The sequence below is a fragment of the Erinaceus europaeus genome, chromosome 10 (assembly GCF_950295315.1).
Source record: "Erinaceus europaeus chromosome 10, mEriEur2.1, whole genome shotgun sequence".
Lineage (NCBI taxonomy): Eukaryota > Metazoa > Chordata > Mammalia > Eulipotyphla > Erinaceidae > Erinaceus > Erinaceus europaeus.
In genome coordinates this window covers 80,641,987-80,656,269 of record NC_080171.1, presented here as the reverse complement: position 1 = coordinate 80,656,269, position 14,283 = coordinate 80,641,987, and the positions used below count along the sequence as shown (strand labels likewise).

General features: G+C 38.7%; 1 protein-coding gene across 3 annotated transcripts in view; it reads right to left on the bottom strand.

The window, feature by feature from the left end:
• The window catches only part of HSDL2 (hydroxysteroid dehydrogenase like 2), a 79,942-nt gene that overhangs the window by 26,356 nt on the left and 39,303 nt on the right, over nucleotides 1-14,283 (bottom strand). For all 3 annotated transcript variants that reach the window (XM_060199965.1, XM_007534755.3, XM_060199964.1), the window contains 2 exons: nucleotides 13,788-13,891; nucleotides 11,131-11,229 (listed from right to left, as the gene is read on the bottom strand). In XM_060199965.1, the coding sequence (XP_060055948.1) occupies nucleotides 11,131-11,229; nucleotides 13,788-13,891 (203 nt within the window). The remainder of the gene's footprint in view (nucleotides 1-11,130; nucleotides 11,230-13,787; nucleotides 13,892-14,283) is intronic.

Genomic DNA, 14,283 nt, shown 5'->3' with positions numbered 1-14,283 from the left:
TCAGATTTAAAACATAAATGCTTCCTTTGACTCTGTCTGGGGAGAGAGCGTGTTTCAGTTCTCCAACACCCACCAACCATGCCCATATATTTTTTGTGTAATCACTGAACCAAAGATATCACTGATGATAAACATATCACAATTTTATGTACTCCTAGGGGGAAAAAAACTGCCAATAAGCTAAAAGACATTATAAATGATAAAGATATACTGCTATCAGATATCTAATAAAAATATAAGAACATGGGCATTTCAGAATCATGAATGATATTATTAACTGTTGTCTAACCTGGATGACTTCTAAGTCCTTTGAAAAACAGAAGTTTTGGTGCCAACAGCCATCTTGACTTCCCTGGCTGAGTTTCTATGTCTCCTTGTCATATAGTCCAGGTGACAGAAGACTGCAGCTGTCCTGTGATGCCTTTGCCATCTTTCATTCTGCTGCCACCATTCCCCTCCTCAGCTCACAAAAACTGTATTTGAGGATGAACTTTCCTCCTTCTGCCATACTTATTTTGGTCACTCAAGTTAAAAAGCAGCAGACATTTTGAATAGCAGTGCTCAGAGGCTCATTCCCACTCCCCTCAGCATTCTCCCTTTGGACCATAACTATGACATGGATTTAAAAAAAAAAAAAAAAAAAAAAGAGGGGAAAAAAGTAAGAATTTACACATATCTGAGGAGATTTGTTGGGCTCTGACACCTTCATGGTGGGAAATTACTAGATGCTGTCTGATCCCTTTTTGGGAATGTGTTGAATTCAGGGGGGTTCTAGACCCAGGAGTTATAATGTAGCTGGTTTAGAGAAGAAATAATGAACCAGAGATGACAAACAATAGGCCAGGATAGTACTTTGATTGTAGATTATGTATGACACTATATCCAAACCATTAAACAAAGTGCAATAAATCTCCTTTCCCTTGAAGAGCAATAATGTTGTGAAATTACTTCTTGTTCTAGCAAGCATAAAAAGAGCTACTCTTCAGAATCTAGTAAGAGAAAATGTGCTTTAAAAAAAAAAATGAAGGCCTCAAACCACCAGAAGCTTGGACACCCTGTCAAATTCATTTTCATTTTCATTGCCTCAATAATGAATAATGCAATATACTATCTAGCTTTCCTCCTCCTCTCTCCACAATCCTACATTCAGATTCCAAATTAAGCTTCATAAACCTCATCAACAGTCATTTCACCACACTACTCCTACTTCCCCTCTGCTTATTATCCAGTCTCCTGCTTCTCAAATTCTAAAGCAGCCCTGCATCACTAAGTATACATTAAAATTCAAGGTTCTCAAGTTGGCAAACAAGACCTAGGACTTAGTTTAACCCTCTCCCCCCCACAACCTCACACCAACCCAATAAACCAGTCAATCTGATATACTTGGAGATGCTTAAATTCATGAATTCACTCCATACCACACAGACACGTTAAACTCCTTTTCTACCAAATACAGTCTTCAGACTTTGTAGTTTTCTCTGCCTGGAATGCCTCGTCCAGTTCCCCTCCTTGCTAATTTACAACACCTTCTAGAGGTGTTATTTCAGCTGTTTACCTCAGTTAGGAAATTTCCCTTCTGACCTTTTTGTTTCTTCTTTTTTCTTTTTTGCCACCAGGGTTATCACTGAGGTTAGTGCCTGCACAACAAATCCACCAATCCTGGTGGCCATTTTTACCATTTTTTAATTTTTATTTGGCAAGACAGAGAAATTGAGAGGGGTTGGAGGAAAGATAGACATCTGCAGAACTGCTTCACTGCTTGTGAAATGTATCCCTCGCAAGTGGGGAGCAGAGGCTCAAACTAAGGTCCTTGCACATCTTGATATGTGTGCTTAAATGGGTGCGCCACCGCCTGGCCTGCTCTTTCTGATCTTTCAGTTGAGTTACATGGCCCTCACACTATGTTCCAAAGAGTACCCTGTACATAATTCATCATGGAACATGACTATAAATTAAGGTTGACAGTATATCAAATCTAGGATCCAAATAGTACTAATACTTTCATAGTAAACCTTCAAAAATGGACATCTCAAGGCTAAAGCTAAGATATTTTTATTTATTTATTTTCCCTTTTGTTGCCCTTGTTTTTCTTATTGTTGTAGTTATTATTGTTGTTATTGATGTCATTGTTGTTAGATAGGACAGAGAGAAATGGAGAGAGGAGGGGAAGACAAAGAGGGGGAGAGAAAGACAGACACCTGCAGACCTGCTTCACCGCCAGTGAAGGGACCCTCCTACAGGTGGGAGCCGAGGGCCAATCCTTGTCCTTTGGACCACGTGCGTTTAACCGCTTAACAATGACTCCCATTGGTTTTTTTTTTGTTGTTGTTGTTGTTATTGTTGTTGTTATTGATATTGTCGTTCTTAGATAGGACAGAGAGAAATAGAGAGAGATGGGGAAGACAGGGAGAGGAAAAGATACCTGCAGACCTGCTTCACCGCTTGTGAAGTGGCTCTGGCTGGAACCTAGATCCTTAAGCTGGTCCTTGTGCTTCATGCCATGTGAGCTTAACCCGCTGCACTACAGCCCAACTCCCCTAAAGCTATGATCTTAATAGTGAACTGATTTCTCCCACTATTCCTGATAATCACAGTCCCTGTCATATAATATTCTTCCTCTTTTTCTTTTTTTGCATAACCTTTGTTCAGAGTGTCTTTGGAGCCATATGAAAAGTAACCATAGGCACATTAAAAATTTTTATTGAATGCCTATAATAATTAACAAAGCAATAAGGTAAGTAAGGTTTGGATTCTCAGAAGTCAGTAATAGGATATCAAAGTTTAGTCTTTTTTGAGAAGGAGACAACTGAACATAGGTTGGATAAGGTGATACAGTTAGCCTAGAGGGTGTGTTAGCCAGTAGGTAGCTGGGGGAAAATACCAGCAGAGAAGTAGCTGGTGTAAAGGTTCTTGTAAGTGAGCAACGTGTGGCATAATGAAAGAGCAGGGAAAAGGTCAGTGAGTCTGAAGTGAGGGGAAAGCAGTAGGAACTGAGAAGGAGGTGGCCATTATGGAGGTTAGATGTTGTAGATCTTTACATATAATAGGCTTTTAACTCACATGGAAACAATTTTAGTTATTTTTTAAGTATTTATTTATTTATTTATTTATTCCCTTTTGTTGCCCTTGTTGTTTTATTGTTGTAGTTATTATTGTTGTTGGATAAGACAGAGAGAAATGGAGAGAAGAGGGGAAAAAAGAAAGGGGGAAGAGAAAGATAGATACCTGCAGACCTGCTTCACCGCCTGTGAAGCAACTCCCCTGCAGGCCGGGCGCTTAAACTGGGATCCTTACACTAGTCCTTCCGCTTTGCGCCACAAACACTTAACCTGCTCACTACCACCCAACTCCCTGGAAACAATTTTAATCTCGTCACTACCTTTAAAAGCTTTCATTCTAGAAGAAATGTACTAATCAACTATAGTGACACAAGATGGAGAGGAAAGGTTTAGAAAGCAAAAAGCTACTCTGTGAAATTGCAGACACTATAAAAAGGTAAAATATACAGGTTATAGGGATACCTGAGGAGGTAGACTGGGTCAAAGGTCCAGAGGTAATTTTCAGAGAAAGTTTAAATAAAAATTTCCCTCCCCTGAGCAATCCTCAGAACATACTTATTTCAGAGGCAGACCGATCACCCAGATTCACAGATTCAAAATGGCCAACACCAAGGCAATTGTTGTAAAATTATCAAAATTCAACGACAAGGAGAAAATTTTACAGACTGCTAGGGGAAGGAAAGAAGATACATACAAAGGGAGAAATACCAGACTCTCATCATATTTTTCTCCACAAACACTAATGGCAAGGAGAGAGCAGAATGACATATTGGAGGCACTAAAAGAGAGGGAATTTCAGCCACAAATTTTGTATACTGCAAAATTATCTTTCAAGTGTGAAGGAGAAATAAAGGTATTCCCAAATATTCAAAAACTAAAGGAATTTACCACAATCTACCCCCACCTTACAAGAAATACTGAATGGAGTCTTATAGGAAAGGAGGAAGAAAACGAACACACATTCTCAGCATTCTCAGCAAGGTGAGTGGCAGTAGGGAACAAATAAGGGAGGGAATTAAAAGACAAAGAGGTCCTATCAAATGTTAATCAAGATAAACTTAAAAAAGACTTTTCTAGATACACAATGCTGGTTATTACACACATAGTAACCAGAAAACACAAGAAAAATCAGTGAGGAATTCACCACAGAAACTCATCCACTCAAGAGGTCAGATAGAAATAAATAGGCAAAGATTCAACAATTTAAAAAAAAATCAGAAGTAAACCACATATATCAATAATCACCTTAAATGTGAATGGCCTAAATTCACCTATCAAAAGACTCAAGAGTAGCTAAATGGATTAAAGAACAAGATCCATCCATTATATGTCTTCAGGAAACACACATCCGAAGAAAGACAAACGGAAACTGAATATAAGAGGTTGGAGCAAGATATTCCAAGCTAGTAACTCACAAAAAAGGGCAGGGACAGCTATCCTATTCTCTGATAAAATAGACTTTCAGGCAAAGAAAGTAATCAAAGATAGAGAAGGACATTACATAATGGTTAAAGGATCAATCCAACAATAAGATATAACCATCATAAATATATATCCACCTTAGAAGCACCCAAATATATAAAACAAATACTTACTGAATTCAAGGGAGACATTGATAGCAACACAATAACGGTAGGAGATATCGGGAGTCGGGCTACAGTGCAGCAGGTTAAGCGCAGGTGGAGCACAACGCAAGGACCGGTGTAAGGATCCTGGTTCGAGCCCCGGCTCCCCACCTTCAGGGGAGTATCTTCACAAGCAGTGAAGCAGGTCTGCAGGTGTCTGTCTTTTTCTCCCCCTCTCTGTCTTCCCCCCATCTCTCTACATTTCTCTCTGTCCTATCCAACAACAATGACAACAACAATAATAACTACAACAACAAAAAAAAGGGCAACAAAAGGGAATAAAAAAATTAAAAAAAAAAACAGTAGGAGATATCAACACACCACTGACAGAGACAGAACATCTGGACAAAAAAAAATCAATAGGGAAATAGCGAACTTAAATGAAACCATAAATGAAATGGACCTAATAGATATATACAGAACTTTCCATCCAAAAGTAATGGATACACATTCTTCTCAAGTACACATGGAACATTTATATGTAAATATTAAAATTATAAAATGCATCCTCTCAGACCATGAGAGCATGAAGCTAGAAATCAACCAAAAAAGGAAAAGAAATTTCCCGCAAAGCTTGGAAACTAAACAATATGCTGCTGAACAATAAATGGGTCATTGAAGAGATCAAAAAAGAAATTAAGAATTACCTTGATACCAATGTAAATGAAGAAACCAGTTACCAGACCCTATGGGATGCAGAAAAAGCAGAGCTGAGAGGGAAGTTCATTGCAATACGGATCCACATTAATAAATAAGAGAAATCACTAGTAAACTATCTAACAACCCACCTCAATCAACTAGAAGTGGAGCAACAAAAAGAACCAACAGTCAGCAGGAGACAGGAAATAGTCAAAATCAGAGCAGAAATCAATGAAATAGAAAACAAGAAGACCACTAGGAAGATTAATGAAACCAAGAGCTGGCTGTTTGAAAGGATAAATAAAATATATAAGTCACTACACTCACCAGGAGAAAAAGGGAGAAAATGAAAATGAAAAATAAAAAATCAAAATCAAAAATCAAAAATGAAAGAGGAGACATTACAACAGATGAGGTACAGATTCAAAGATTATGCAAGAATATTATGGGTATCTGTATGGAACCAAATTTGACAACTTAGAAGAAATGGACACATTCTTAGATTCATACCCACTACCAACCTTGATACAAGAGGAAGTAGATAAACTTAACAGGCCAATCACTAATAAAGAAATTGAAAAAGTAATCAAAAGCCCACCCAAGAATAAAAGCCCAGGCCCTGATGGCTATACCAAGGAATTTTACAAAACATTCAAAGAACAACTAATACCCATCCTCCTCAAACTCTTTCAGAAATAGAGGAAGAGGGAACACTCCCAATTACATTCTATGAGGCTAACATCACCCTAATCCACAAAGCAGAAAAGGACCCCATCAATAAGAAAACTATACACCTATATCCCTGATGAACACTGATGCAAAGATCCTCAACAAAATCTTGGCTAATTGAATTCAACAAACTATTAAGAGAATAATCCACCAAGATCATGTGGGATTCATTCCCTGGGAAACAGGGATGGTTCAACATCCATAAGTCAATAAATGTAATCCATTATGTCAACAAAAATAAAGATAAAAATCACATGATCCTATCAATCAATGCAGAAAAAGCATTCAACAAGATGCAACACCCATGCATGATAAAGGCCCTCGAGAAACTGGGGGTGGAAGGAAAATCCTGTAACATAATAAAGGCTATATATGATAAGCCCACAGATTATGTCATAGTCAATGGGGGAAAATTGAAAGCTTTTCCCCTAAAATCAGGAACTAGACAAGAGTGCCCACTCTCACCATTTTTATTCAACATTGTCCTAAAAGCCCTTGCCATAGCAATCAGACAAGAAAGAGATATCAAAGGAATCCAAATTGGAAAGGATGAAGTTAAATTCTCATTATTCACAGATGATATGTGGGTATACCCAGAAGACCCCAGAAACTCTGCCAAGAAACTACTGGAAATCATCACTCAATTCAGTAAAGTAGCATGCTACAAAATCAATACCCATAGTCCGGGAGGTGGCGCAGTAGATAAAGCATCGGACTCTCAAGCATGAGGTCCTGAGTTCAATCCCAAGCAGCACATGCACCAGAGTGATGTCTGGCTCTTTCTCTCTCCTCCTATGTTTCTCATAAGGAAATAAATGAATAAAAACAACAAGGGCAACAAAAGGAAATAAATAAATAAATAATTTTTTTTTTTTAAAAAGCAATATCCATAAACCTGTTGGGCCTTAAAGCCAGCCCCCCTGCTCTGCTTACAGAAAAATTGTTTTGCCTGAAAGATCCCCACCATGTTATCCCCTCAGGATATTGCTAATTCAGTTGAAACCATTGCAACAGTTGGTAAGGACACTTCCACATTCCCAGCATGCCTTTTACCTCTTTCCTAGCCAATCCCATCCCTACTTGCCATTTTCAGTTTTTGCCCTATAAAGCCTGCTGCTATTCCGGTTTTGCCCCTTTTCTCTTCCGTGTCCTGACTCTGAGAAGACCTAGAGAAGGGCTGGTGGGCATAGTGGGAGACGGCCATTTTGCTAGCTCCACATGGCTTAAACCACTGTGCTCAAACCCAACTCTGGGGCACCCACATGAATAAATATTTGCGTTCCCACTCCGCCATGAATTCCTGGTCTCTTCTCTCTCCCCCCACAATGCAATGCAACACCAACATAAACCTGTGACGTTCTTTATGGAAAAGATGGGTCAGAAGAAGCAAAATTGAAGGAAGCAATACCATTCACAATTGAATCCAAGAAGATCAAATACCTAGGAATAAATCTAACAAAGGGGGATTCGACTTCCGGAGTCAGAGTTACGAGCAGCAGATCGCTTTCTCTCCTCTCCTCTCCTCTCCCGGATCAACTAGGAATACCAAAGGAGACCACCCGGGACTGAAACAAGACAGGACTAGAATGACCACAGGGACCCAGTAAATCAATGGTGAACACAAACACGTGTGGCTGGTGACAGAGAGGAGAGAGGAGCCTAAGGAGAGATTAAGTGACTGCTAACAGTTCAGCAGTTTATCAGTTGAGACACCACCTCCAGTCAGCTCCACCAACAAGGGGACAGCTGAAGGGAGGAGAGGACTCCCCAGAGACTCACCAAGTGCAACTCTGAGTCTCTATTGCTACTACCCTCAGAATCTGGAGCAGCGACAGGGAGGAACACCAGGGGACAGAGATCTAACCAGGAAACTCAGGAGAAGACCTATACCTCGGTGGCATAGCTGAGGGGCTGTGAAAGTCTATTGCATAACCACTGGATTATCTCTGCCACACCATGCTTTATCTCTTGGTCAGGAGTCAGTGATTAAGCTAAGAAGCCTATTGATAGTTTAAAAGCCCTCAGGCTCCCATAGCCTGCAGGGAAGGAGAGAAAAAAATAAAGAGGCTTTTAAACCACTGAGTTCCAACTCAGGGATTGAAACAACTGTTAACTTCCACCACTGTGAGCCCTTTAATTAACTTACTTAGACACAAGTCAACCCAGGCAATAGTGATCAATAATTTGAAAAGTACTGATAAAGGGAACTCATAACATAATATATAAAATGGTTAAAACAACAAGAAAAAATATTGGAGAATCGAACCAGGACAAGAGTCCAGCTAAAAGTCCTCCAGAGGGTGAAGCACAAAATAACGAGTTCAACATCCAAACATTAGCTAAGGAAATAATAACAGGAGTGAGTAAAAATTTGAAAAAATTGTAATCAGAAATGCAGGAACAACAAATGAGAATATGGAAGAAAATACTAATTATCTCATGGTTATTAGAGAGCTGAAAGCTGAAATTGCTGAGCTAAGAATGCAACTAGCTGAACAAGCTAAAACAGTGTTGGAAGTTCTTGACACAGCAATCAGGCAGGACCAAGGAATTAAAAGGATACAGATTGGAAGAGAAGAAGTCAAACTCTCCCTATTTGCAGATAACATGATAATATACACAGAAAAAACCTAAGGAATCCAGCAAGAAGCTTTTGGAAATCATCAGGCAATACAGTAAGGTGTCAGGCTATAAAATTAACATTTTAAAGTTGTTGTTTTCGCCAGGCTGGCTTCACGGGTGGGTAACAGACGACCAGGGACTCATGGTTGAGCTGTAGGCAGTATCTCTTTATTCATGCAGGACGTAGCACAATCTAAGCCGAGCTAAGCTAAACTAAAGGTAAAGTAAAACTCACAATGCTGTCTTTATATATACTTGTCAAGTAGGGTGGAAACAGGATGTGACATAGAGAGGGTGGAGAGAAAAGTGACTGGTGAAAATCAGAGTGTGACAAGGAGGGGGTTGAGCAGGCGAGAATCCTATCGCTGAACCACCAATGCCCTGGAGGGAGGGTGGTACTTGTTAACAGTGGTTATGTAAACAGAATGAAGTGGTTATGTAAATAGAATAGTGTTAAGCAGGGGGGATTTAAACCAAATGAAACAGAAGGGGTCTCATGCATACCAACATAAAGTCAATAGCATTCCTCTATGCAAACACTAAGTTAGAAGAAATTGAAATTTAGAAATCAATTCCTTTTACAATAGCAACAAAAACAATAAAATATCTAGGAGTAAACCTAACCAAGGAAGTGAAAGACTTGTATACTGAAAATTATGAGTCACTACTCAAAGAAATTGAAAAAGACACAAAGAAGTGGAAAGATATTCCATGTTCACGGGTTGGAAGAATTAACAACATCAAAATGAATATATTACCCAGAGCCATCTACAAATTTAATGCTATCCCCATCAAAATCCCAAGCACATTTTTTAGGAGAATAGAAAAAAATGCTACAAATGTTTATCTGGAACCAGAAAAGACCTAGAATTGCCAAAACAATCTTGAGAAAAAAGAACAGAACTGGAGGCATCACACTCCCAGATCTCAAACTGTATTATAGAGCCATTGTCATCAAAACTGCTTGGTACTGGAACATGAATAGACACACTGACCAGTGGAATAGAACTGAGAGCCCAGAAATGAGGCCCCACACCTATGGACATCTAATCTTTGAAAAAGGGGCCAGACTATGAAATGGGGACAGCAGAGTCTCTTCAACAAATGGTGTTTCAGAAGAATGAAACTGAACCACTGTATTTCACCAAATCCAAAAGTAAATTCCAAGTGGATCAAGGACTTGGATGTTAGACCAGAAACTATCAGATACTCAGAGGAAAATATTGGCAGAACTCTTTTCCACATAAATTTTAAAGACATCTTCAATGAAACGAATCCAATTACAAAGAAGACTAAGGCAAGCATGAACCTATGGGACTACATCAAATTAAAAAGCTTCTGCATAGCAAAAGAAACCACTACCCAAACCAAGAGACCCCTCACAGAATGGGAGAAGATCTTTACATGCCAAACATCAGACAAGAGTTTAATAACCAACATATACAAAGAGCTTGCCAAACTCAACAACAAGACAACAAATAACCCCATCCAAAAATGGGAGAACACATGGACAGAATATTCACCACAGAAGAGGTTCAAAAGGCTGAGAAATACATGAAAAAATGCTCCAAGTCTCTGATTGTCAGAGAAATGTAAATAAAAACAACAATGAGATAACACTTCACTCCTGTGAGAATGTCATACATCAGAAAAGGTAACAGCAGCAAATGCTGGAGAGGGTGTGGGGTCAAAGGAACCCTCCTACACTGCTGGTGGGAATGTCAATTGGTCCAACCTCTGTGGAGAACAGTCTGGAGAACTCTCAGAAGGCTAGAAATGGACCTACCCTATGACCCTGCAATTCCCCTCCTGGGGATATATCCTAAGGAACCCAACGCATCCATCCAAAAAGATCTGTGTACACATATGTTCTTGGCAGCACAATTTGTAATAGCCCAAACCTGGAAGCAACCCAGGTGTCCAACAACAGATGAGTGGCTGAGCAAGTTGTGGTATATATACACAATGGAATACTACTCAGCTATAAAAAATGGTGACTTCACCGTTTTCAGCCGATCTTGGATGGACCTTGAAAAAATCATGTTGAGTGAAATAAGTCAGAAATAGAAGGATGAATATGGGATGATCTCACTCTTAGGCCGAAGTTGAAAAACAAGATTAGAAAAGAAAACACAAGTAGAACCTGAAATGGAATTGGCGTATTGCACCAAAGTAAAAGACTGGGGTGGGTGGGTGGGTTGGTAGAATACAGGTCCATGAAGGATGATGTATGACATAGTGGGGGTTGTATTGTTAAATGGAAATCTGGGGAATGTTATGCATGTACAAACTATTGTATTTACTGTTGAATGTAAAACATTAATTCCCCAATAAAGAAATAAATTATAAAAAAAAAAACTGAGATCATCTAGCCATGTTGCATGCCAAGAGTCTAAAATCAACAAATGAAAAAAAAAAGAGATTCAATAACAAAAATAATTTTTTTAATTACTTACCTGTTCTAGGCCATAACGCATTGACAGCAATTTCACCTTTAAATTCTTCTGCCATTCCAAGCACACACATAGACATACCATACTTAGCAATAGTATAAGCTGAAAGAAACCACAAAAAAATAACAATTTAACTAAGACACAGATCAATTTGTGTATAATTAACCAATTCTTTTGTATTAATAGATTCTGATATATATTTCCAAATTTATTTAATAATACAAAAATGATTTTATAAATGGACTATTTTTTAAAATATTTATTTATTCCCTTTTATTGCCCTTGTTATTTTATTGTTGTAGTTGTTATTATTGTTGTTATTGATGCCACTGTTGGATAGGACAGAAATGGAGAGAGGAGGGGAAGACAGAGAGGGAGAGAGAAAGACACCTGCAGACCTGCTTCACCGCCTGGAAAGCGACTCCCCTGCAGGTGGGGAGGCGGGGACTTGAATCAGGATCTGGTGGTCCTTCTGCTGGTCCTTGCACTTGGCACCATGTGTGCTTAACCCACTGCGCTACCACCTGACTCCCACAAATGGACTATTTTAAAAAGTTTTTATGGAAGTAGCTAAATATAAATTAGTTTTATATATTTCCATTTTAACATATATTGTCAGGTTTGTCTTCCCCTCCTCTCTCAATTTCTCTCTGTCCTATCCAACAACAACATCAATAATAACTACAACAATAAAACAACAAGAGCAACAAAAGGGAATAAATAAATATTAAAAAAAAAAAAAAGAGTAAAGAAACAGTAATATGTTTCAATCGTCCTTTTTTAAACTTTACTTATTTATTTATTTTTTTTCCCTCCAGGGTTATTGCTGGGCTCGGTGCCTGCACCATGAATCCACCGCTCCTGGAAGCCATTTTTTCCACCTTTTTGTTGCCCATGTTCTTGTAGCCTCGTTGTGGTTATTATTATTGCCATTGTTGATGCTGTTCGTTGTTGGACAGAAGAGAAATGGAGAGAGGAGGGGAAGACAGAGAGGGGGAGAGAAAGATAGATACCTGCAGACCTGATTCACCGCCTGTGAAGTGCACTTAACCCACTGCACCACTGCCCGACCCCCACTTTTTTTTTTTAATGAGAGAAAGAAATACAGAGGGAGAAATACACACAGAGAATTCTGGGAATTGAACCTGGGACCTAGGAGCCTCAGGCATGAAAGTTTTTTGCATATCCATTATGCTATCTACCCAGTCCACAAGCTTCAAGTTTTTTAATATTATGGGCTTACATTTTTTAATCAGTCTGCTTTTTTCTTTATATTTAAAATTTTTTTCTTGATTTTTTAAAAATTTATTTGATACAGAGAAAAATTGAGAAGGGATAGGAGACTGAAAGGGTAAGAGACAAAGAGACACTTGCAGCCCTTCAGGTGGGGACCAGGGGCTTGAACCTGGGTATTTATGCACTGTAATGTGTGCACTTAACCAGGTGTACCACTTAGCCTAGCCCCATTGCTTTTTCTTTTTTTAATGCTTGAAAATATTTTTTAAATTTCATTATGTGAGATCCTATTTAAATGCCTTTCCATATGCAGTATATCTTGGTGAAGTCAGGACTGAGTATCTGATACAAGTTAAAAGAGGTAATTAGTGAGTCAGGCGATATAGTGCAGTGGGTTAAATACAGGTGGCACGAAGCACAAGGACTGGCTTAAGGATAAAGGTTCAAGCCCCCAGCTCCCCTCCTTATGCCGGTCCTTGTGCTTTGCGCCACATGCACTTAACCCACTGTGCCACCGCCCGACTCCCACATAAGTAGTTTTTAACCAATTTACAGAAAAAGAAATCACTTTCAATAAAACATAACTTCGGGAGTCAGGCAGTAGCGCAGCGGGTTAAATGCACGTGGCACAAAGAGCAAGGGCTGGAGTAAAGATCCCAGTTGGAGGCCCGCTCTCCACCTAAAGAAGAGTCACTTCACAGGAGGTGAAGCAGGTCAGCAGGTGTCTATCTTTCTCTCCTCCTCTCTGTCTTCCCCTCCTCTCTCCATTTCTCTCTGTCCTATCCAACAATGACAACAAGAATAACTACAACAATAAAACAACAAGGGCAACAAAAGGGAATAAATAAATAAATATTAAGAAAAAATATCTTCTAGGTCTTAGGAAAATTTTGGAGAATGGAAATTTATTTATTTATTTATTTATTGTATAGAGACAGAGAGAAATTGAGAGGGAAGGAGAAGATAGAGTGGGAGAGAGAGAGACAACTTCACTGCTTGTGAAGCTTCCCCTACAGGTGGGAACTCAGGGCTTGAACTCTGGTCCTTGTGCATTCTGAAATGTAGAGCTTTACTGGGTGTACCACCACGTGGCCCTGAAATACATATTCTAACTTGGATGTTGGTTAAACATATGTAGGTGTCTGTCAAAACTCATCAAATCGAATCATTAAGATCTGTGAATTTCACTGAATGTAAATTATACCTCATTTTTATTGCATAAAAGATTAAGAATCTATTTTCCAAAATGTTGCTCAAGTTGCATAGAAATTTTAATTATACACAATTGGAATTATACACAATTTGTAATAGCATCAAAGACACTTTGAATTAGTACAAAAGTAATCATCCAAACCATGCCCTCATTACAAATCCTGTATTCCATCCCCACGACCCCAAACTTTCCCCCTTATCCTATCACCTACCACAGTGCTGTTTAAACCACATTGGATTGAGATTTAGTGGTGGACTGAGATTGAGGATATGAGCAATTTTACTCTTTTTCAAATAAGGAATACATGCCTTTGATCTGAAAGAAAAAGAAAACATACATCAAATTAATAGCTTTCCAACAACTTCGCCTTTTTAAAGTTATATTTTAAGCTTCTTCTACAGAGTAGCAAACTTAGACATTAATCTGTAGAATGTTCTCATATTTATAAAAATAAAATACTGATTTATTTTAATGTAAGGCAGAGAAAGAGTGGAGTACTGCACAAATGGTGCCAAAAAATGATCCAGATTCAAACTTGGATCATGCACAAGAGCAAGCACCCTCCCTGGTGAACTATCTTGATAGCCCAAACTTTATATTTTTAAACACCTGTTAAAATTATGTTTAGATTCAATCAAAATTCTTTCATCAAATTATTAATTATAAGAGACTTTTAAAATTCTATGTACACGCCTATTCATAGCAAC